Source organism: Sinohyriopsis cumingii, chromosome 6 (assembly GCF_028554795.1).
Source record: "Sinohyriopsis cumingii isolate HCF-2022 chromosome 6, ASM2855479v2, whole genome shotgun sequence".
NCBI classification, from domain to species: Eukaryota; Metazoa; Mollusca; class Bivalvia; order Unionida; family Unionidae; genus Sinohyriopsis; species Sinohyriopsis cumingii.
Genome location: NC_142966.1, coordinates 162,126,635 through 162,152,847, shown reverse-complemented (window position 1 = coordinate 162,152,847; position 26,213 = coordinate 162,126,635). Strand labels below are relative to the sequence as shown.

The window sequence follows — 26,213 nt, the reverse complement described above, 5'->3', positions numbered from 1 at the left end:
TCGCTACAACGTCTGCTGTGTGGCAGTTTATAGTGATGTCTAGCATTGGGGCATCATGTCACAGACATGTAACATTATCCTGACATAATACCGACTAGTCCTAATACCAATTGTTTAATGCTGAGCCACCGGAGCGGTCACGTATAAAATAAATAGTCTGTCTTATATTTGCAATAAAACATCTAAACCAAAATTTATAGAATTAATTACAAATAAAAAACTCAGAATAGTTTGCTAGGTGGTTGATGAAAAGACATGTAATCTTTATTAGAAACGTTGTGCATTTTCTTTCAAGCTATCCTTTGTAGATTTTAATGATCTGAGTTTGATTGATATCTGAATCCTAAGAATGAAGTTGACACAGTTGTTTTCCTTTTTTGCATCGTGTGCACGATATCGATGAGTCAAGTTTGCTTCTAGGTTTTAATAATATTGTTGAAATAAGTTTGTTTAAATATTTGTAATGGTATACATAGATGTCCGACGATTTCTCTTAAAATATCAACGAACTGAAACTCGTTCTAGGATCGCATAAATACTTTGCCTGGAACAGACACCCCCGTGTACCCAAATAACATCAAACTTGTCATAGTGTCTCTAATTAAAATTCTTCTTTTAAAACGTTTAGCAAAATTATTACTTCACTGCACACGTTACATGACTTTATTTAGTCTGTTGAGAAAGTATTACTTCACTGGTCCATTCTGCTCATTTTAAATAACTAAAGATTATTCAGAAAGCTTTGGCTTGATTCGATAATTGTGCAACGGTTTCTAATATATGTTCACCACATTTATCCCGGATTAAATGATCCAGGATTGAAAGATGTTCCCATACAAACACTACAGGCCTATTTGCTTCAGCCATCAACGATATATTTACACCATCAGTTGTATGCTAGTATCGTTTTAAAAACAATAGACTCATTTTGTGGACCGTTAACAGGAACATAAATGCATAATCTACATACTTGCTGATTCATCTCGGCACCTAAATGTAACTTTTTCGATACTTTAAGTGATTCATATTGGGCTTATGAATAGTTAGTCACCTAGGATTTCATTCGGAAAATTCATTGAAAATGGGGACGATAATATTATATATTCTACTGATCCTGAGTTGCCAGCCGTTGATGCAGATCGCATTTGCCATCTCCAGCACTGAAAATGAGTGCAAAAAACATTCAGTGAGACTTCAAGATGAAACATCTGCATATCACAATGTGACTCTGTGTTCAGGCAATACGCTGTGTCAAAGCATCCTTATGAATGACATAACGAATGAGCTGAAAAACATGTACGCAGAGAAGAACAAAAGTGAAGTTGATACTGATGAGCTAAATAAAGCATTGTCCAAGAAAGTTGAAACCTTGGAAAGGAACATAGACGACATAATGGTTAGATTATCATCTCTCAAGTTGTCAAGAATTGGTAAGCATGAATTTATAATGCTAATATACTAACCAAGAAAAGGTTGGCAAAAGACATAATGTTTACACTCGCATAAAAGTCAGGTTAAACTGCAAACACCATAGACCCTGGTCTGCCGCCTTAGAATGCGCCGACGGATCAGGGTTGATGTTTCCTCTGTGAATCCTCAAATACGTATAAATCAAATTTGCTGGCGGATTATTCGACAGCAAACTTGGGACTAGGTCGTTTGGAGTTGGATCTGACATGTACGCAAATCTATATGGTACGTGTACGTATTTTGCACACGAGTATATACGGTACTTATAAATGTCTAACATAATACTTAATAGCTACTATTATTTAGCTAAAACCCATGAATGTGTCTTACATAATGACCAACGGCTTATGGCAATTGCTGCTTTTATTAAGCACGAATGTTTTCAAACTGTGAACTATTTGCTACCATAATCCGGTCATCTAATTAGTTATTACATTTGTAGCCTATCTTGTGCTGAAAAATGGCGTTAAACCCCATAACAACAACAACAACAATTGTAATGTGGTTAGCCAATTGCAAACCTGAAACATTAATTGTGACATTTATCTTATCTGAATGATGAATGTTTCTTACAGACAGGAGTTCTTGTCATTAGTGACTGGTGAATTTCTCTTACAGACAGCGGCAGTTGTCGTTAGTGACTGATTAAGTTCTCTTACAGACAGCTGTATTTGTTTTTAGTGACTGGTGAATTTCTCTTAGAGACATCGGTATTTGTCGTTAGTGACTGATGAATTTCTCTTACAGACAGCGGAACTTGTCGTTAGTAATTCACGAATTTCTCTTGCAGACAGCGGTATTTGTCGTTAGTGACTGCTGAATTTCTCTTACAGGGAGTGATATTTTTGTTTTCCCTGACTCATGAATTTCTCTTGCAGGCAACGGTACTTGTCGTTAATGATTTATGACATTTTCTTACAAGGAGCGATAATTGTCTTCACTGACTGATGATTATTTCTTACTAGCAGTGATATTTGTCTTCATTGATGATTATTTCTTACTAGCAGTGATATTTGTCTTCACTGACTGATGATTATTTCTTACTAGCAGTGATATTTGTCTTCATTGATGATTATTTCTTACTAGCAGTGATATTTGTCTTCACAGACTGATGATTATTTCTTACTAGCAGTGATATTTGTCTTCACTGACTGATGATTATTTCTTACTAGCAGTGATATTTGTCTTCACTGACTGATGATTATTTCTTACTAGCAGTGATATTTGTCTTCATTGACTGATGAATTTTGCTTATACGCAGAGATATTTATCTTCACTTTTGATGGTGAATTTCTTTTTACAGGCAATGCTTCTTGTCCCAAGGGATACACGCATTACAAGCAAGACAAGTTTTGCTTTAAGTTCTACACAGAGTGTAAACCATGGCTTGAGGCAAGACGAACCTGTCAAAAAGACGGCGGGGACTTGATAAGTCTGAAGGAAAGCAACTTCAATATTTTCAAGCACTTTGCACAAATGCAAGAAGGTACTCTCGATACATTACTTAATCTGGCCTATTTGCCTAAAAATCATCCATAGGTGCTATCTAATACACCTTTTTATTTTATGAAGACGGATTTAAAATGAGATTTGACTTACTACGCGACTGCATTTACGGTGATCAGAATGAATTCGCTTTAAATGTGTTTTAAGAAGAAACAGCAACACCAACACTCCCACGTGTTTTAATGTGTTAGTTTTAGGTGATTTTCTTTGGGACAGAACAAAGACATATTAAAATATTCACTTTGTTTGCAGCTTCTTTCTTTACCATTTTCATTCGCTGCATATTTTAATTGTTTCATTTTCATTTACAGAGGTAAATAGTATTGGATTTGTGTTGGCTACCAGCTGCAGAACTGCACGTGTGCAATAAAAGGAAATGTCCTGGAAAAATACTATTTAATCTAAGGTTATACAAGCCATTGCTATATGAACTTTTGTCCACACTGTAGGGGGAATGAGTCAGAATAGTACTAAACAGGGATATGTATTTTAAACAAATACTTGTGCTTTCATATTATGTACATCTATAACAAGGATCCCCGAAAGAGTGTGACATTCAGACTCAACCAATTTTTTTAACGCACGTCATTTAGTGCAGTATTAGATGGGACAGAGTCACTGCACTTAGCTAGGCACTTTTGGCATTGGCCCAAAATATTCTTGCCAATGAATTTCGTTCATTTACGAACCTTACCTCAAACTGGGTGCATTTTTGTATATCAGCTATTCCGTTACTGACGTACAAATACTGGCCATGACGTCTTTTTTATCTCTCGAATACATTTTTCTGTACAGTTTTATGATTTATTAAAGATGTTTTCTGCCTTTTCAGGTAAGTGCGCCGAGGCTCACGTGTGGGTGGGCACAACAGACATGTTCTTGGAAGAAGGAGAATGGTACTGGCTGAATGGTGAAAGAGTCAGTTACACTTTCTGGATTAGTGGTCAACCCTCAAATGGAAACGACCATTGTGGTATATTAAGATCTGAATTTCAATATAACTTGAACGACCGAAACTGTGCTTACAAAAACAGCTTTCTTTGCCAAATTGTTCATGAAACCTAATCATTTTCCTCTGTCGAATGAAAACATTCTCTATTAAGATATATGTGGATGAAATAAAATGCATAGAAGCTTGTCATCATGTTAAAAAACGTGTCCTGTTGTCATTAAGATGATTTGTTGTTTTGTTGGTTTTTGGGCGTGAGCGGTTGGAGCCAGGTTTTCAAAATTGCAATATTCTGTTTCAAACTAATTTCGACTTTTATCACACTATGTGTGACCGATGTATATTGTTTGTACGCCAAGTTACTATACTGGTCAAATAGCTGTCATATATTTTAGTTACAACTGAAACCTCATTCTGCTCTTAATGTTCATCTTTGTGTCAAGTGGAGTCCGTACAATTCTATATTCAGCTGGATCTTTCCTCCGTATAAACAGACGTTCCTGCATTAAACTAGTGTTACGCTTGTTAACATAGGCAATGACCGTGAGATAAATGGTTTGCAAATACTACACAGTTCGGTTAGATAAACATCCGCAAACACATCCTCAATCAAGACACACTTTGTAATAAAATAAACACTTTCTTTTCAATGAGATTTATATACAGTCGTAACATCAAGAGTCTGTCTGTTTACTTTCCTCTTGTGCTAAACTATAGGACCTATCTATAAATTACACATCTAAACGCTAGGTTGGGAATGACATTTATTCTTGCTCTTTCTAATGCACATGTTAAAATTGTAAATGTACTCAAAAACCTTAACATCTGTTGCTTGATATATGTGGTTTTGCATAATTTTACAGTCCATATAGAAAAAGGGATGAGAGTTAACATTTCCATCCTCAAACGAAATGGATAACCCTAAAGTGGGTTTATTGAAAACTTAACTTTCAGAAAATTACACGGCATTTTCAAGCCCTGAAATCTCGAAAGAGCAGAAATGTTAAAATAAATGCAGTACTTTGGGTCTAGCTATCTGGCTTTTCAAACATATTGCTAAGTCTGTTTACAATTTGATCCCTGGTTCGTTGAATGTTTTATAACACATATGGCTGTGTCTTCCACTCTTAACAAATGGTGCCCGACAATTACCGTAATTAATGTGTAGAATATAAAGTTTCTAGTGTCATATGTAAGTGATTTCCATAAAAGCGCTTTAACAGTCAATATGGTAGAATGACTTCTGAAAACTATGTTCTCCTAACCCAAGATAACCACCAACTTTTCTGCATTTATAAAACACGGCAAAATAGTCTTTACATCGTTCAATGTATATATATATATATATATATATATATATATATATATATATATATATATATATATATATATATATATATGAATGATTTCAGTGATCACCATGCAGACAATATATATGGTATACCAATGTGAGACAAAAGAGAGCCATGCTTGTTTAAAGATGTGAAGTGTACTTTTTCCCCGTCGATGAATGTTTTGGGTTAAGACCTAAACTTTACTCATTTAGGACAGACAAGGAAGAAACGAAAGTTTTCAAGTACATACAAACATCAATGAATGAGACGATCTTACAATTCAGTGTTTAAATCAATTAACACACTCTTAAATATCAAAATAGCAATTATATTCGTTTACACATGCACGAATGTGAAAACACATGAGATTGCATTATCTGCTTTGATGACAAATATCTTATATCTGAACTCCTACATTTGCCAAACAAATGGTGGCGAGTTGTAAACTTGTGGCAGGATCCCCATTTTTTAAAATACTTTTTTGTATTTTTATGTTCAAACTTTCTTTTAAGCTCGCTTATCCAAAATGTTTTACATATTTTTTATCCCCGTCCTATTAATGGACATACAGTTGTCTTTCTTTCTGTGTGTCCCGGCTGCCAAACAGGAAGTAGTTCATGCAAGCACGAATGTGAAAACGTATGAGAATGCATCGTCTGCTTTGATGATAACTGTCGTATATATAAACAACCACATTTGCCAAGCAAAAGATCGCGAGTTGGAAACTAGCCGTGGCATCTCAATTGTTTTTATTAATACTTTTTTTCTTCATTTTTATGTTCAAACTCTCTCATAATCTCGCTCATCCGAATGTGTTTTAGGTTGTTTGTTTTTACATTTTTTTATTCCCGTCCTCGGACGGGCAATAAAATTACCCGCATTATTGTTTCTTTCTGTGTGTCCCGGCTGTCAGACAAGATGTTGCGAGTTCGATATTTGCGGTGGCATGAAACATTTCTGTTTTATCTTTTTGTATTTTTATGTTCAAACGTTCTTTAAACTCGCTCACACCATTGTTTTAATTTCTTTCTTTCCCCGTGTTAGAACGGGCAATCACACCTAGTTATAACAGAAATACCTTATCTCGTGTCAGAATGTCATGCACTTTCCTACTTCGTCGAGATACATATATCAGACGCAGAAATATTGATTTATGTTTACGTACGTTACTCACAGAGAGGCGAACAACGTACTTGTCATAATTGGCATTATTTGAGATTGGTCGATGCAGATGATCATTTATCTAATTGCTCTAAATTGCAATCTATTATGGAGATTCCAAACTAATCCAGAAAGCAGAATTTGACAATCAACCAGTATCTTTAGTTTCTTTTTCTTCACGAAGAAGTATATGTTACAAATAACCAAATTTTAAGACTTTAAAGTAAAAAAAACAAAACAACAACATTGTAATCTCGTCAATAATTATGTTCCCTTGTCCTGTCTTAACGTTACAATGGTTTCTTTCATCTCTGATGGTACCACGCTATTTTCGTCCAAGATACTTTCGATTGTTATTCCTTCTGTATCTGCATTCTATTTTACAAGCGCCACGATCAACCGACAACTGTCATACCCCGACAAGTTATGAATAAATAATGGTAGACATTTTGGATACTTAAATTTCAAAATGCACTTTCTATATCCTGGGCTTCCAAGCTTTCAAGTTGTATTCTCTTACATTGTCCTCCGTTATTACTTTCTCACAGATATGGCATCCATTCTTGAGTTAAAATATATTTAATCTATCTATGTGAATACCACAAATGTGCATTATCTTCATAATAATTCTTTATATTTTGGCTTTGCAATCTTACCCAAATCATTGTAAAACACGACAAAACAATTGGAGCCTTTGTGAACAATTGGCTTGAATCTATTGTGGATTGATATTAAGTTAATACAAAATCCTGATGAAATGTATTTGGTTGCTTTGAATGTAATTTTATTATACATTTCTTATGTCGTGAATAGTGAGGATGTTTTATTGTTTGCATAGCAAAAGAGCATACGTGTACCTGTTATACGGCTATTCGCTCCAATTAATAAATACACCGTGGAACTTGTTTTAATAATAATTATTTTTATCTTATTTTACGATCTAGCCAGCATTATCATTATACTAATCGAGCTGTTTACACTGTAACACATTTGTTTGTAATCTGTTATGTGTAAAACTTGCATTTCATTTAGATTTGTTGTGGTTCGTATATACATTCATATGTGGTGATACTGATCTTAAGGAAATATTAATTTCAGGAAAGTGATAACTTTTATATTTGTAATTTTAAGGACAACCACAAGAAATCGCATTGATATGTCAACACTTGTTTTCTCTATATGTGTGTTTTTCTAGCCAGCGTAAAGTAATGTGGTTCAACGTTATCGTAAAAATGTACAAATATTTTACATTCAATTTAAAATTTATGTCATCTTTTCTTACTTTACACCTACCAAACCATTGGCTACAGCAACTTAAATTTCATTTTGGTAGTCTATCTACGTGAAAACTAGGTTTGTTTAACAAATATTCAACAACACAAAGAAAACAGTTACTGTATTATTGTCTTCACATTCATACTTTTTTTTGGGGGGGGGGCACCGGACAGATCCCCCCCCCCCCCACCTAGCCAAAGAGTAAAATGTTTTTATGTATTAATGAATCCCCCCGATATGTTGCTTGGGTAATTTTAGTTAAAAAGAAGTTTGTTAAAAACATTTCCTGAATTTTTGACGGGGTATTTAATTCACTAGTGTGTTTTATACGTTTGTTCTTCCGAGTAGGTTTGTCACCTAACTCGAGATCCCTCTCCTATTAATCTTGTGACCTTGGCTAGAGGTCCCTATATCCCGCGTATGCTATAGGTGAGTATGCTATAAGTTTGTTTGTTCTATAATTTGTATTCGTGTAGGGATAGCCTTATAGGTCACATCGAGCCCGGTTGTCTTATGATCCTTATGACTGGATCTTATAGATTCGTTTAAACACTTAAATGGGTTTTATTTCATTTTAGAATTTTGGCGAAGTAGCGGTGTTTTACTTTTATTCAAAATAAACAAAGTTAGAGTTTTAATGTTGTGTGTCGCACTTCGCAGGGCTATATTTTTAAAAGGTCAGCCGTCTTCGAGGGAGCTCCAATTTTGAGATCTGCCCTATCTCTCTTCCATTTATATAGTAGTGTTATTATCCCTTCCCTCATGCCATCGGTCAAGGCATCATTTCTGAGTAAAATATTATTGTATAACCATTCTAATATTGGCGACAGCTCACCACAACATTTCGCATAGAAATCCGTGGTGAGTCCGTCCCCGCCTGGGGATTTCCCTTTTGTAAGGCTTCGGATACTTTCCACTATTTCTTCTTGTGAGATGAAACCGTCACATAAGTCATTATGTTCTGTTGATATCATCTCGCATTGAATGTCTTTTAGGTAGTCATCAATTTATAGTCCTCAATTCCTTGAGATGTATATAACTGGGTGTAATAATCTTCAATATATTTTAAGATTTCGTGTTTGTCGATTAATTTTTTTATCCCCATTTATTTTTAAGGCATCCATAATCACCCCTTCTAATTTCTTCGCGCTTGTATAACCCTTCTGCTTTTTTGTAGATTTGTGTGAATTTTCTGGCTCTTATTTCTATACCCATGTTCTTTTCTTCGTTTATTTTATTTAGTCTATCTTTTACTTTTTTTCTTCTAATTCTATTGAGTTATTTTTAGTTGCATTTCAATTGCTTCTTGTTCTAATTTAAGTTTCTTACTTCATATCTGTGTGAAATTTATAGCAATCCTTTTCATTTTATTTTTTAGAATATCCCCACCTTAATTATATCCCTATTCCCGTTTTCCACAAATTTATTTATTTCGTTTTTAATTTCATAATAAAATTTTGATCTTCTAGTAATTTGTTATTAAATTTCCAAGTCCCTTTTCCCCATTTATTTTTATTTTGTACAGTTAATTTAATATATATATATATACGTTTATGGTCAGATATCTTAAAGTCTATAATCCCTGCTTCTTTACACATTTTCCAGTCATAATTAGTACATAGAAACTTATCAATTCTACTTCCTTTATTTGTTTTATATTCGAATGTGTATTCTTTCCTTGGCATGTTTAGGAGACGGTATACCCCGTAAGTTTGTGTTTATTTATGAAATCTCCCATTACTAGTTTACATTTTAGATCATTTGTAGTTATTTCTCCTTCCCTATCTACGCTGTCCCCTACCCAATTATAAAGCCCTCCTAATATTACGTCCTCCATGTTGTATTTTTCTAGATATTTCGATAATTTCCTTATAAATTCTTGCTTACGGTAGTTGTTTGCAGGTATCAGAGGCGTAGCTATGATATTTTGCGCCCGGGGACGAACTATAAAATTGGCGCCCAGCCCAATCCCCGTTTAATCACATTTTTGAATATTACCCTTGTTTTACTTATTATAATGTAACGTTGTAAGCCTCATTTTGGCGCCCCTGTACCTTGGCGCCCGGGGACATATGTACCCCCCTGCCCCCCCCCCCCCCCCAGCTACGCCTCTGACAGGTATATATATATATATATATATATATATATATATATATATATATATATATATATATTTGTTTATAAAATGTATTTACCCAATTTTTATATGGAGTACTCTCCCCGCTAAGATCTTTGACGTTTGATGTTTATACTACCGATTACAACTCCTTGTTAATTATATCATACATGGCAAATATTTTGTTTCTGTTTTCTTACAAACTATGCTTTGTAAATTTCCCAATATATCAAATGTAAATAGTAATTGTGTTAAAAGGGATTGCAATTAATTTAAGCATGTTATTACGTTCGCATTTTAGATTTAAAGGAGACCAGAAATAAAACTTTTCCTTTTATGTATGTAAAATTTATTTATACAAATTTTAATTAGACTGTAATGTATATAAAATAAATATTGTAGGCGGGTAGTGATTATACTGAGCGGAAGATACCACGAGTTTTCAGAGTTTTGATGAGACGACAGATAACGTGGTCCCATGATGTAATACTAGCCAGTCCTCGAATACAAACAGAAACATGGCGAGCGAGACAGACAGGAGGAGACCAGATTTGGGTTGCACATTCAAAAGTTGAATCTGCTTCCGAGATATGCTCATAACTATATATGTTGAATTGTGTTAACAATGTGTTTAAGACCTGACAGCAGAAAAGTACAACAGTAAGAAGGTTGTCATATTTCATATTTTGGAATTTAAAATAAGCAATGTAATTTAAAAATAAATACTTATACATTGTGTGTTGTGCAAAAATGTGATAAAGATTAAGTGATTGTGCACATGGCAAATATTAAAAATTTACCACAATGCAATAAATTCATTTTAGAAGGACGAGGTTCAATCGTATTAAATGTAAATGACATATTCATTACCTACACCCAACACACACACACACACACACACACACACACACACACCCCCTTAGGACTAACAGCTTGAAAATATACGTTCAGCACTGAAATACCGACAGATAATACTGCATATGGGCAAATAGACAAGAACGGTGACCCACTTGTGTGTGAAACAATATCATTACCGGGGAGGTGTAAAAGGAGATCGCTCACATGCGAAATCGTTGGAACCAATAGTATACTAGTATTCAGTAAAATAATTGTAAGATTCACTCTCATTGGTTGTTTCGCGAAATGCTGCGGGATGCTGAATCTTTAGTACTGAAGAGTACAAAATGTACAAAAGTCATGGCGGGCAAGATGTTTAGTATTTTTCGTAGACCTAGTAATTCACCTAGACTGCTTTGTTTTGAAGCCGAAACTGTTATACAAGAGACTTTAAATGCATCGAGGTAGGTAGATTTATATTATAATTATAGTATTCGCATATCCTCCCGTTTGTTTGTAAGCACTCTTCCATTTCTGATTTTTATAATAGTCTATTTCAGTCGTAGCCTCGTCCTACATGTAAGACCTCGACACTGATATTTATGTTGTGGGCATCATATCACTAAAACAAAAATAACATGTGCTATGTCTTACATTGTAGGACTAAGTAGAAGCCGTGCCATCTACGTCCAATATGTGCAATGTTTTGTTCTAATATTTCAAGAACAATTTGAACAAATAAATAGAAGGAATTCTTGTATACACGTGTTCAAAGAGATGTAAATCCCAAATTTATGGAATTACAGAGTTTCAAAGACAGTAATTTCAATCACAACAGTGCTTGAAAACAAGCTGGCCCATGCAAAAATGGCGACAATGTTGCTAAAGAAGCTCCCTTTTGATTAAAAAAAGTCAGCAGTGTTGGAGACCCACCTGGAGGCAATCAGTTTAGAATTCATAAATCAGTGAATGCAATGGCTAAGTTTTGTGCGTTTTTGATATATTTTATTCTTTCTGTTTTTCAGATCAGTAGGGTGGTACAATCAAAGGGTATGGTGTGAGAATACTTTAGTAGTTCATAACCAATCAGCAGCATTACAGGCAGTCATTTGTATAATGTAATGCGCAGGTCAGGGTTCTTGTTGCTTACAATTTACTCTTTAAATTATTTATTTATTATTATATAGTACATTTAATATTTACAGGAAAATTTAGTCTCAGGTTCTGCTCCGTTTTGAGAGAGCATGCCACTAGCTTCCCTAGTCCGAGTTTCCTCTGACCCTTGCCACCCCATTTTTTGATATTTGGACATTTATGTTGGGGTGTAACATAAATGTCCAAATATAAAAAAATGGGGTGGCAAGGGTCAGAGGAAACTCGGACTATAGCTTCCCATGGGTCCGTGGTTTTTCCCAGTGGTTTTCCAGGTTCTTCCTCCACAGATATATTTACTGTTGTGTAGCATGAAAAATGGCCTTAAGGTAATCATAACAGTGTAAGACATCAACCCTGATATTTATGTTTTGGGGATTTAGGTTTTACTGATTAAATAACGGTATGTGTAGTGAGTTCCAATGTTGACTAACATCAGAACAAGAAGTCAAATTGTCAGGAATATCTCACACTCTTGGCAGCCTGTCTCCACATTTTTCTACAAATTAAAGTAATGAAGTTTATCAGACTTTCCTAACTCTGATGTCTTTTTTCTAATTAATACAAATTCTCACATAAGAAATGTTTTCAAGTTCGTTGGCCTACATTTCAGTTGGCAGTAATGCAATGGAAGTCAGAAATGCCAAAATTGGTTAAAAGGATGAGAAGTATCTTGAATCAAATGAAGCTATCTAAGCACTTTCTTAAGTATTAATATATTTTTTATGCATTTAATTAGCTAAGCATACTTCAACTTTATCTGATTTCAGCATTCCCAAAATGAAGTACATACTGTACGTACAGCAAGAGTAGTATATGCCTAAATACTGTGTTATCAACGCATTGAACAATTTGTCTCCAAAACATTGGTCAGTTTGATTGTGTAAAATATAAAAATTCACTGCTTATCTATAAATCTGCAGTAGCATGGAATAAATTGATACAAGTTGTACTCTTTAGATTAACCAGCCATGCTGTAAGAGTAGAGTGTATGACTCAAATTTGTATAAAGTTGTTCTGGTGGCAAAATTAAATTATTTTTGTATTTTCAGCACTGTATACCTCTATTTTGCTTGAGACGACCTGTCAGAGAAACCACCTGGTGTCACAGCAGATAGGTAAATACCACACCCAGACAGGAATACAGAGCTGAAACCACAATGACCACAAACCGTAGTAGGAGGTATAGCGTGACCACTCTTTTTATTGTATGCATAATGACTCATTAGAATTTTATTTTACATGTATCAGTTAGTTGCTATCATGGGTAAAAAGTTGATTGCATAATCATTGACCTAGTAGTAAACTGAATACCCAGTTGTTTCTAACCTATTAATTTTGGCCATTATTTCTTTTTAATTTTGGTTACAATTATTCACAATGCTACTTTTAACCGATGTGATGATAGAAATTTTGTGATTTAGGGTTTTGTTAGCTTAGCCACCAATGTTTTGTTTTCATTATTTGAAAATATATTTGAAAATTTCTGAGAACATAAAAGTTACTTTAAGATCTTTTAAACCCCACATTACCCATCCATTGATAATTGTTAAGTTTGGAAACAATTTATTATCCAGTGGTTGTTTTTTATCTTTAGATTCATTACAAAGCAGATACAGAGATGCTTCCAGGGCATCAATCACGCAAAATTTGTATGAATTTCCCAAATATTGATGCACAGGAACTCCAACAATTTAAAGTCACTCATAGGAAAATGTACTCTGCACTGTAAACAATTTTTATTTAAAGTGCTTTGGGTAAGTCACACCAGTAGAGGTATCGTCATGTTTTTTGCAACATAAGTCTTTTTTCAGGTAGGCAACTGTTTACATCTGGATTCTTCAACTTGACATATATGGTTCTTAAACTAGATTTTACTGGCACATTGTGCCCTGTAGTAAGCATTATGTCATAGTATAAGCCATGTAAAAAGGAAGTTTTACAAGTGCATGTTAAAAATACAGCCTACCTAGAAAAAACAAAAAGGCTAATTCCCTGCTTGGTTCATTTTCTTTTGTTCCGCAAATACTGGCCGCTGACACTGATGAAGACAGTGATTTCTGTTATTATGAAATATATCTGATTATTGGAGCTGGGAAAGTTTTAATGGAGATACCAGTGACTGATTGGTGTTAAATACATGTCCGATGTACTCTGAATGGACAAAATAGTTTTTCCAGTCCACGCCCCCCACACCCCCACCCCACCCCCGCGAGCAGTAAATCAAAATTTAATGTAAAGCAGACATGATACAAAACATAATTAAATTACATACAATTTAAAATTAGAGTGCACTTTTCATTTCTTTTCTCAAACAATTTAGCCCTGCTGGATCATGTGCTTCAAAACTATACAGCCTTTAAGGGTTAAGATCTGTTGAATAAATAAAACTAACACATGATAATAAGAAGTACAGTTATTTATTTGGTCAAAACACCTCTGTCGGAGCAAGCAAGCTATGGCATTTATGGACCTAAAACCCTAATACAGCATTGAAGAACAGATAAGAAATCTGTCAGTAGTGTGTGTGTGTGATTTGGATTTTTAATGTAGCTTTAAAAAAAAAAGTCATATTGCTATGATGCCTGCAGTGTGGCTGTTTATAGTGATGGCTAGCAATTGGGCATCATGCTGCAGACATGTAACATAATGTCCTAGCCAGTCACATTAACCTGACACCAGGCCAGCCAGTCCTAAAAATACCATCTTAATGTTGAGCGCCAAGTGAGGCAGCTGTTAGTACCATTTTTGCAAGAATTTGGTATGACTCAGCCGAAGTTCTAACCTGCGACCTCCCACATCCATGGTGATGCTATAACCACTTAGGCCAGCCAGAGCAGTCTAATCATAGTATTCAGTAAAGTACTAATTTGAGAAAGTGAAACTTTGGCACAGCTTAAGTTTGTTAAAAATTCAGTTTTGGAGCAGAAGTATCAAAAAGATAAAAAATAATACCTTTGAGCACTAGGAAATTGTACTTAACTACCATAAAGAACAATTGGCTGTCTGTATGCTTCTACAGACATCATACTACGGAAGGAAGGTTCTCAGAGAGGAGTTTGAAAACACAAGTTATCTGGCCAAAATAAGGAGTTAATCAATTGGTAATTAAATATTAAGCATAATCATTGTCAGAAATGGAAAATCACATATTCTGAGAGCTACATAAAAAATGGAATATGTGTTATTTTGAAAAATTATCTTTGCTCCTTTAAATATTTATAATTTTAACAGATGAATTTCCCTAAAATTATAAAATCAATGTACCATTAAAAGATTTGTTGTGAATAATTAGATATTTACTACGTGGAGTAACTTAGTCTTTAAACATGCCACAATTTGTATGCAACATGTCATTTTCATTTAAACAGCTTATTTCTTTTTCATTTTTCAGTTACTTTGTTTCAAACAGTGATAAAATTGATATAGTGAAGGTATCTTTTTTACTACATTTTCAAATGCAAATGTCATCATTGCTTGAATATACGTTATGTATAAAGACTGGCATTCTCAAATTTTTTTTACCTATAGACTATAATGAATGATTAGTTTTATTGTAGAGAATATAGAATATAATTTTATTTTTTTGGCATTATCAGATTTGATATGAGGACTTTTAATTTTTATTTGAGATCCCACTAACTTGTTGTGCTTCCTGTTCAGATAGAAGTTACATTATGATGTAGTAAACAATATTTTCCCAAATTTGAATTAAGAATATGCGATTTCATCGTGACTTTTAATTTTAAAAAAGCTGTCAACATTGCGTGAGGTTTTTTTACTTATTGATTATGGAATTTTGTATTGTTACAGGAGGCATAACCTTTAATGAGATTTTAAAAATAATTTTGAGTTAAGAATATCAGAGTATTATTATCTTTATTGTTAAGACTCTTTTTCTTCATAATGGGTGTATGATTTTTATTTTAAGTCGTTTGCTTTTACTGAATTATATATTGATTGGGTTTTAACAGCCATTTAACACATTCCATATTATATGGACCATTTTGCAAGAGAGGATAAGGAGGAATCTGGGACTCCCTTATTTTTAATAAACATTTTCTATAATAAAATGAAGTTAATAACAGTATATTTGTCATATACTAGGTTGGAATTAAGAAGGTATATTAAGATATACTGTTTTAAAAGAAGAACCAAATTTTAATGCCTTATAGTCTCATGTAGCATATAATAATAATAATAATGAAATAATGAGGACTTTGTATAGCACCTAATCTTTAGAAGCTCTAAGCACTTTACAACATCAGACAACACCTATAAGATAAGAAAACATATATAATGATATGATTACAAAACAAATGCTATGAAATTAGAAAACATAACAAACATGCTGAGAATATTTAAGGTAGGAACCATTAGGTCTTTAAGTTTGTTCTTGCAGTCGAAATAAGTGAGTTTTTAGAGCACTCTTGAATGGGATCACTGTGTCTTTGTGTCTGAGTTCAGTGGGCAATTCATAACATGTTGCTGGGTCCTGGTATGCAAAAGAACGATGTCCATATGACTTTGTTTTCATAGTGGCAATAATGAGTATATGATTGTCAGAAGAGGAGCGTAAGTATCTTGCTGGTTTGCACATATGGGTGAGGTCGGATTGGTATGTTGGACTATAGTCCGACAGTGAAACGTTGCACAGAGAACAAATTTTGTGTTTGATTCTGGATGGAATGGATAGCCAGTGTAGGGTACAGAGCAGCAGGGAGGTGTGCTCTGATCGTGGTACTCTAAGTATGATCCGAGCAGCTGTGTTTAGAAATTTCTGGAGTAGATACTGAGATGAACCAGACAGAATTGATTTACAATAGTCCAGTCTTGAAAGTACTAATGAACACACAAGTGGCATCAGCTGAAAGATATTTGAGAATGGAGCTGATGCATATCAGCTCAAGAGATACATCCTTGCATATGTTCATGACATGTTGGTGCAGTGTGAGAGTACTGTCCAGAGTAACACCTAGGTTTCGTACTGATTGTGTGAAATTAATGTTGGTGTTGCTGATACTTATTGTTTGAGGTAAAGGATGTGAATGAGAAAGTCTTTTTGTTGTGATTAGAATGGCCTCAGTTTTATCATCATTCATCTGCAGCTTGTTACATGTCATCCATGATTTCACAACTTAAATGTACCTCTCTACACCTTGGATGATAGCATCAACTTCAGTTGGGTGGCTAAATTTGTATATTTGGGTGTCATCAACATAAAATTGGTGAGACACTGGATGATGATCTATGACACTTGAGAGCGGCTGAGTGTATAGAATGAAGAGAACAGGTCCAAGAACAGACCCCTGTGGAACACCACAACATAGATCAACTGGGCTGGAGTGTATTCCATTTGCAGATACAATTTGTGTCCTGTTGACCAAGTAGGACTTGAACCACGGTAAGGATGTATCATGAATGTCAAATACATGCTGAAGACAGTGAAATAATATATCATGGTCTGTTGTGTCAATTGCTGCAGACAAATCAAGCAGGGTGAGGATTGTAATCTTTCCGCTATCCCAAGCAGATAGAATGTCATTAACTACTTTTAGAAGAGTAATTTCAGTACTGTGGCAAGGACGATAAGCAGTACATTGCTAAAAAGACCATTTGAATTCGGATGAGATGCAAGCTGGGGTAGAACAAGCTCTTCTAAGATTTTTATATCAATTTGAGATTACAAACTGGTGGTAGTACTTTAAATCGTTATGGTCTAGTGTTGGTTTCTTCAGCAGAGGCTTTACAATGGCAGTTTTGAAAAATGAATCTTTTACTTCATCTCAGGTTAATATCAGACATTACTTGTTTTCATTGATATTTGTGTTATGAATCATTCATGCTGTGGGCTAATACAAGATGTAATATTTGTTCTGGCAAACCATAATACCTGCAGAAGGAACAAAAATTGGGACTTGCTATTTCTGTGTCTCCACCTATTGAAATAATAACTTGGTACAATCACTTGAACTTATTTCCCTAGCTACTAGTGAATCTTTGTATTTCTGAAGAAACAAAAAAAATGCCAGAATATGTAACTATATTTTGACTAATCTGACCTTTATTCATCTTCGTTGTGACTTAAACTAGGCTTGAAACAATCATATCTTGCATAAATTCAAATATTTAAAAGCCATTTTCACCCATTAAACACATCAACTTGACAACAACAAAATATGGTTCACTTATTTTTATGTAGGATAATCAAAGACATCATTTCAAGTCCTTTTGGCTTGATGCATACATTTTTTTTTCATTCTATTGAGAGTTATTGTTTGCCAATAATATCCTACACATTATGTTTTTTGTAGTAGTGTGAAATTTATAATTTTATTGGTGAACTTAAAGCCTGGTTTGACAAATCTCCAATTAATAACGAAATACAACATTCACCCAGTGAGGCAAATACTAAATTGTTTATTTGACTAGAATAAAGTTTTACTCTACCAGTTATGATACAAATATAAAAATTAACGTTAATGACCTGAAATCAGTCATATGAAGGATTGTTAATGGAATATATTATATTACCCTTCTGACAACAGTTAATGTAATTAAATTTAGACCAGTCTACTCACCGTCTTGTAAACATTTATTAGTACCGAAGAGTGAAAACTTGTACGAGTTTGATAAAAACAAATGGAAAACAAACTTAGTGTAGAATGTATGAACTTTTAATGAATAAAGTGGGCAGTGTTCTTGACATTAGAAGCAATTATCAGCAGTGTTGCACTTTGAGGGAGGCCTGTGACACCCTCCCATCTCAAACAGGCAATGTCCCCCATATATTGATAATTTTAGGGACCAGAGATACATAAAATACCCCCCCCCCAAAAAAAAAAGCCCAACCAGTATGCAACACTTGATCAGCACTGACTCTAAATTCATCTTGTCATAGAGTGGTTTGACAATCTCGACACCAGATATTTTTAACTCCCATTTATAAAAAGTTAGATTGTTTAATTTTAAGCCCCAAAAAGGTAAAGACCAAAAAACTTGCCAGTAGCTTCCCATGGGTCGGTGGTTCTTGTCAGGTTCTTCTTCACCAGTTATACTGGATACTATGTATAACCTATTGTGTGCTGAAAAATGGCATTAAACCCCACAACAGCAACAACAATGACTTTGATTCATCTGATACTACAGTGTTGGCATTCATCATGACATTATTGCAAGCTTGTTGATTTTTAAACCTGTACAATAATGCAATTCTCAAAATGAATAGGAGATAACTTTGCCAAACAGATTATTAAGAAATTCATCTGAACAATGTCAGAGTCTAAAATATCTCCCATTGCTGTAAACAATATGATTATGCCAGGCTGGATCAGGTCTAGTGGTGCAGAAATGGGATTGTTCCAAAATTTCCTTCAGGCCTCGACTTCTTTGCAAGGGCACCAAAGCTAAACTGTGTGTGTCTATTCACTCCAAGTGTGCATACTACCTAATAAACATGTGCAAGAATAAAATGATGGTCAAATTTAAAGTGACAAGTGACTGTACATTTGTGTGTGTATGTTTCTTTTTAAGCGGGAGTGGATGCACGCCAGACACACACACACACACCCTTCTGGCTCTGTTGATGCAAAGTGTTTGTAATGCAAAACTCTGCAAAAACATATTGGACAAAGTACAGTTGTTCACATGCAAGTGATATGGGTTCCATTATTGAGTAGTGGAACAAGTTTGCTAACATTCTCTATGAAAAACTAACTTGCTGTCTTCAAGGCATGTCATGTATTTGCATCAATACCAATTAATTTGTCTTGCAGTGTTTTACATATAACTGAATAGTTTGTAAACAAATCTTCCTATTTGCATTATTTGTTATTTACAGTAATTTAGTGAAATCATGACAGTTAAATTAGCCTTAATGTTCTAGTGTCTTATATCCATAAATTTTGTTGAAGTTTTTCATACCAAAACAGTTTGATTATTCCAATTTTAGCTTGACAAAAGTCTTAAGGTAGTGTATGAAATCATTTTTTTATCTTTATTGGCTTTGATTTCATTTTACCGATTATAATCTCATTATAGGTTTCACAGCTAGTAAAAGCCGTGAGCTTGTTTCAAAAGATCATGTTTTGTCTTTCTTATTACAGATTGTTGTACTGAATAAACTGGAAACTTCCCATGATAATGACCAGATGAAGTCAATAAAGTGATGCAGATAACTAACCAATTATAGTAAATGCAAATAGATCTAATTATGTTACTAAAATAGGTATGATAATAAATGTAAGACTGAATAAAATGCCAATAGAATCTGGTTGATATACTGTACCTACTCAAAGATACAAAGAGCAGTCAGCAAGGAACAGTGATCTGAATATGGCAGATGCTGTAAACATTAACAAAATGTTCGGTATTTATGTGAATTTTTTAATCATCTGGTCTGATTATAATCATCAAGTACTGGATCAGTTTGTCTGGCCATCCATCTCTTCATCTGCAACTACATTTCATCTTAATCCATGGGTAGAAATTGAAACTGTATGAAAATGATATACAATATAGTGATTCTTGACCAAACTGTATATATAAATATACTGAGTTTTACATGGCTAGTATGAAAGTAATTCTATTTCAGTTTGTAAAGTAATTTATTACTTGTCTTTTCTTCCGTACAGCAATTTTTAAGTTTCATAAATGTTTTATACAATTTTTACGCTCAGCTTGTTACATAATCCCTGTTGGCACAATCACCCCACCCCCACAGGTAAAAATAAGGTTAACAATTGGATTTGCATACATAGATGACATTTTTGGATTGTCCTGCCAGTATCGCAGTGTTTTAAATGTTTAAAATGTTCATCAAATATTACATTGTATCTGTTTTTCAGTGGGGCTATCATGTTTATTAAACACATCTCTTTGTTCTTGTTATTTCTATTCCATCTTATGATTATTTAAATGTAAACTTTGTCTAGCTAAGACTTTAATATGAACAATATAATATTTTTTAAAAAAATTATATTTCTAAAAATTTTGTAATTAAGCTTTTCTTTTGCATTATATTTTTTCATATAATGTATGCAATAGTAGATTGCAAATATGCAATTTTTACCCTTTATAGGCTTCTTTATAACATAATAAATACATGCTGTCCCAATTTTGTTACACTTATTTTATCCTTCAGATGTGTTGATTGTATTTCACTGTATGCAAGAAACAATCTTCTTGTTTTATCTTTGCAGCCTGCGTGAGTAAAGAATGTATTATTGGGGGCTGTCCATTTGTACATGCGCATGGAGGGTGGATGTGGATGTGTCTACTGATGATGTATGTACACATACGAAAGGGGGTGGTGGGGGTGAAACCTGAATAATAATTTGTCTAATACGTAACCTGTTTGTGTTCAGTCGGCATTTGAATTTTATTGGACACTAGATCAACTTTTTAAAGTTACACAGCTTATTTCTTTGGTGCAGCAAGAGATTCTACATCGGTGGTATATCTGTGTTATTAAACACATTAATATTATTAATCCTTGATCATTTCTGAGTATTAAATATGGGCCATTCTTTAGGATTCTGGGTGTGTGTGCATCAAGCATATGTACACAGGGGTGAGATGTAAAAAAGCATGTGGGTGGGGGGCAAGCTTGCCAGATTTGTGTGTATGTATTAAATGGATGGCCACTTGACAGTTAAAGTGGTATACTATCTAATTTAGCATGTTTCCTTTGTCAGTTTTAGGTCCATTGCCCAGCGGATCTTGTGATCTGTGCTCTGACCAGTGAAAGCATGTGAATTTGCTAAAGTCACCCAAATTGTGTAGGTATTTCTCATATGGGTCTCCAGATTTGATTGTGCTTTATAAAGTTTTGAAACATAAGAAAGATGGAAGAGATGAGATCGAAATTACCACTTTTAACTTGCAAATACTGACATTTGCATATATGATTAGCAGCATATTTTATACCCAGATATTAATGTGAAATTCTATGCTAAATCATAATATTGTAAAATTATCACAGTTTTTGAGTTGCTTTAAAATCAACTTAATTTTCAAGAAAAAGTAAGTGAATAATTGATATCATGTATGTGTATTTCTAGCATGTAATATTTTCCTCATTTTATTTTCCCTCACGAAATTCTCTAAAATGTTCTATTTGTTAAAATTATGCTCAGTTTAGTTTTTATGACAGTTTGGAAATCATGTATTTCTATGTTTATCTGGTAAAAATGGAAAAACCTGTCCATCATTCATCTGCTAAACAACCACACAAATGAAAACAAAACATAGCACACTGCATCCATGCAGAGTTTAAAAATTTTAAGGATAACACCAAATCTGTCAAAAAGTATACATACTTAAATTCAACATATGAAACTTTGAACAACTTCTTTTAAAAAATCACTGAATATATTTTCATACATTTATCAGAAAGTATCAAGGCATTATGCTGATCCACTCTCCTTATATCACGACTTTTACTCCACAAAGAAAAATTGGTAAGCAACTCTCTCACAAACATCTGTGCAACAAAAATTTCACATTAAGCACAAGTGTATTAAGTACTTTATAAATTTTTCAAATGAATTTGATTAATCGTCAGATTTGGCCATCAGTACTCAAAGGGATAATCTTTAAAATTACTTAAAATGGCGGGGATCTTTGCATAAGATCTAGCTTTGAGGGACTTCCCATAATAGATTTCAGCATAATAAAAGTTTGTTTGTAGGAATGATGTCATCCATTTATAATAGTGGTTGATGACATTTCCCTGTTAGTGTCTGTTTTATTCTGTAGTAAAATCCACATGAGATGGAACAAATTACAGAATTATCACATGAATTATTTCTCACTATTTTCAGAACCTCTTTTGAGAAGATCCTAGATCCTAGATACTTTGACAAGTGAACAGTGCTGCAGTAACCAGTTTCCAAGAAGGAAATAATTGTGAACAATATGGACAGAAAAGAGCATCATACATGATTTCATACAGATGTTCACCTGAAATAAGTTTTGCAGTCCTCGCTGATTGACATGTGTAAAAAATACTACAATTTAATTCATTTGAGCATTAATATATAATGAGATCAAAACAAAGCAGCATCACATTGTTACATCTTAAATGTTGCCAGCATGACAGTCTCGTTGGAGCATCAGTGGTTATTCTGTTGGTTATTTGCAGCATAATTGACGATAGAAGCCAAATGATCCTTTGGAGTGATAACTACCCATTGTGTATTTAATGACAAGCTTAAGCTCATAAGCTTCTGATGAGATAATATTGGACATGATTACAGCAGATTGTACACCATTTTAAATGTTTTGAGACATCAACTATCATTCTTCAATAAATGTTTCATTTTGAGAAAGTTAAGTCTCTATTGTGTTTTTGTCTCACTTGCTCACACTATTGAAAATAACATGATTAATTGTTATTGTGCATTAGCTGAAAGATGAGAAAAAAATTCTGTAATGGAACAACATCCTGCTTTCTGTTACCATTTTTTTAATTTTTTTGTTCCACCTTAAGCCAGACATTCAGTAAAGTTAAGCTTGTATGCTTCTCTGATTCAGAAAGAAATGTTTCTGTGAGAATCACACAGAATTTACCTCTCTCCTAGTGTCTGCTATTAAAGGTCATGGTGATTTTTATTATGTTTTTGTCAGCAATATAAAATTTTAATTCAATACATAATTCCCCCAAAAGTGTTTCTCAGAGGTTTTAGAATAATGTATTTTTTGTGGTAGTAACTTGTAACATTATAACCATTTATTGTAATAATAGTCAATTTTAGTGACCTAAATGTCACTGACTACTAGAGCAACGGTCATAAGGTTCATACTAGGGTTATCCTGCCATTTTAGTGTCGCTCACTAGTCTGGTTTCATGGTAGGGTTATCCTACCATTTTAGTGTCGCTATCTAGTCTGGGTTCATGTTATCCTTTACAAAGCCCTGTAAAATTCCTTTTTTTCAGTTTGAATATTAATCGTCTGATGCCATGCTTTGGGTGTACAAGACAAGTTGATAAAATTAAATTTGTAATGCATCACTTAGTGTGTTCTACTAGTAAAGTTTGTTAAAACTGGACCATTTGTAGCAGGGAGAGGCAGAGCTTAATATGTGGGAGTATTGTATTCATAAATAAACAACATAATTATCTATGATTAGTAAATAATGCAATAGTTTTACTTTATTAAAACTGTGTTGTCTCTTGACATTATTTTAATTCATATATAGATGATATATTGTAGATTTTATGATCTTTTATAAAATGTGATATACACGATTGAAAATGTTTCCATTGTGACTGGATACGTCTGAAACCCTTTTAGGTCGAGTATAGTTGTCTTTTGAATGCATTATAGTACCTGGCTTTTTCCATGTCGAATTGACAATATAGCATTGCTCGCAATGACAGTGTGTCATACACATGCTGAAGTAAGATAGAACGCATAGCATTTTGTAAACCTAATTGTGTTTCTCCAAGAATGTTTGCCCAATCATATTTCCGTTAGGTATATAAACCTGCTAACTCGCGAGTTCAGTCCTACTAAAGGACGAAAATCGTCTTTCCCTATCTCTTATAGACCATGTTAAATAATTCTTGCCTATTACCTCCCCTTGCCACCGCACATTATTTAGCTGAGTAATATGCTAATGAGGACGCTCGTATAGTGAAGTGGTTGGAAGGGTTTTAGATAAAGTGATTGGGTAAGTTTTCTCGAAAAAACACACTTTAATTAAAAATGTGCTTTCTCCTTCAAATATGTCCCCAATCATAGTATCGTTAGAAGAACAGGAAATAAGAGGACAAAATACTGAGCATCCAACCACTACCTCTGGTATCCTTCTAGGTAGTGATGGTTTGATCTGGCATGCTAACAATAACCCGTTGTCCTAATTACATAATTAACATAGCCTAGGATTATAGTTAAGACGATACTTATTTAAATCTTCTAACCTACGTAATTTCGCTGGCGAAAGCAGCAAAGTTGATATGCTGTGTTGATTGTTTAATTAGATCTGGTAGTCAGTTGAGCTGTTAGCACTGCACCTACCAGAATCAAGGTTTGCCTCTGCAAAGCTAAGTCTCTGAGATAAAAGTTCGATATGGTTGACTATGCAAGCCAGCCACCAGCTTCTACTGTGTCTCAAATCGAAATACTACGTTCGAACGCGAGGATCGCATATATATCTCTAATCTTCATGAGGCGACTCTGATCTTGTAAGACATTCGAGTACCCCGATCGTATCAACCCATTCCAGCCCCAAATAATTTGCTTGAGGGGTGATATTCTGTTTCTCGGTTTTCACCAAATGAAAGAGGCCTTGCTTGCGTCAAGACTTGTCTCTGTGCGTTTCAAGTAATGCTTATGTGCGCGAACATGATCTTGCACGTCCGCTGCTCTCGACCTGTCAGTGGAAGAGAACTAGAGAATGGCGGTAATCTAATTTTGGCTACAATGCATGGTTCTGTCCAGAGGACTGCAGAACAATTCGATCTGAACTGAAGAAAGTTCGGGTCGACGGTTCGGCCACATAACTCCTTAACCCTGCATGGTGAAGCTAAAGCTATTATTAAGAAAGAATGTTTTAGTACAAATAATATGATTGAAATTGTTTCTAAATTGTATTAAAATCAATTTCTGACTAAATTATCTTAAAATTAATTTTTGATTTAAATTATATTGAAAGTAATTTTCTAAAAAAATATATTGAAAGTAATTTCCTATAAACATATATTGAGATTAAATCCATTTATTTCGGTATTACAGTTGTATAATATTTAATAAAGATTATGCCTTTATGAGCAAAAAGGCAAAACTCTCTTGTACATACATATCCCATGTATCATAAGTCAGCAAAAACCTACACTCGGTAAGTTGTTTATATAGATGAACTAGACGAATTTCAAGGAATTTTCTAGATGAGTAAATGAGAAGATCTAGCAGAGTTGTCTACCTAATGACGCACATATAGACCCAGACGATAGTCTGCAAGAAACTATGAAGCCTCACTTTGAGATTCTGACGGCCTACAAGAACTAGACGTATGTCCATATTTGGCTTTGTCCTAAGAAACTGATATAAGAAGCGTCAGTCTACGGACACGCCAGTTTACTCGTCAGAAACTCAAAGGGACTTCTATCTTTACAGGTAAGATTATTGTCCATGTACAATTTTTCATATAGTATAAGGACTTTTAGTGTTATAAGGAATTTTAGTGTTAAGATATTAGTCTAACATCAGTACGTTGCAACTTCGGACTATTTTAATATTTTTGTTACTATTCTTTAATATAATGTATTGGAAAGTTTAATTGTTTGAAGAACTTATATTTACTTGTAACTATATTATTCTCATACTCAGTAATAGTTAATTTAGAAATAAAATGCTCTTTAAATAATAGTTTAATATGTTGACATTCTAGATTAAATTCAGTAAAATAT

At 34.0% G+C, this 26,213-nt stretch overlaps 1 protein-coding gene and 1 long non-coding RNA gene across 2 annotated transcripts; both read left to right on the top strand.

Annotated features, from left to right (window-relative positions):
• The first annotated feature begins 873 nt into the window (after nucleotides 1-873).
• On the top strand, nucleotides 874-4,130 carry LOC149798414 (galactose-specific lectin nattectin-like). Its single transcript, XM_089960596.1, has 3 exons — nucleotides 874-1,430; nucleotides 2,774-2,956; nucleotides 3,809-4,130. Exons 1-3 carry the CDS (start codon nucleotides 1,082-1,084, stop codon nucleotides 4,039-4,041), a joined length of 765 nt encoding a protein of 254 aa, XP_089816722.1. The 5' UTR covers nucleotides 874-1,081; the 3' UTR covers nucleotides 4,042-4,130.
• A 7,904-nt stretch (nucleotides 4,131-12,034) lies between these two features.
• LOC149798413 (uncharacterized) lies at nucleotides 12,035-21,480 on the top strand. Its single transcript, XR_016422015.1, has 4 exons — nucleotides 12,035-12,129; nucleotides 12,853-12,983; nucleotides 19,906-21,089; nucleotides 21,209-21,480. It is a non-coding gene; the product is annotated as an uncharacterized LOC149798413 (long non-coding RNA).
• The last annotated feature ends 4,733 nt before the right edge of the window (nucleotides 21,481-26,213 follow it).

Coding starts and splice junctions, on each gene's coding strand:
- LOC149798414 (XM_089960596.1), top strand. CDS start 1,082: ATGGGGACGATAATATTATATATTCTACTGATCCTGAGTTGCCAGCCG. Junction 1,431..2,773: donor TCTCAAGTTGTCAAGAATTG/GTAAGCATGAAT, acceptor TTCTTTTTACAG/GCAATGCTTCTTGTCCCAAG. Junction 2,957..3,808: donor CTTTGCACAAATGCAAGAAG/GTACTCTCGATA, acceptor CTGCCTTTTCAG/GTAAGTGCGCCGAGGCTCAC.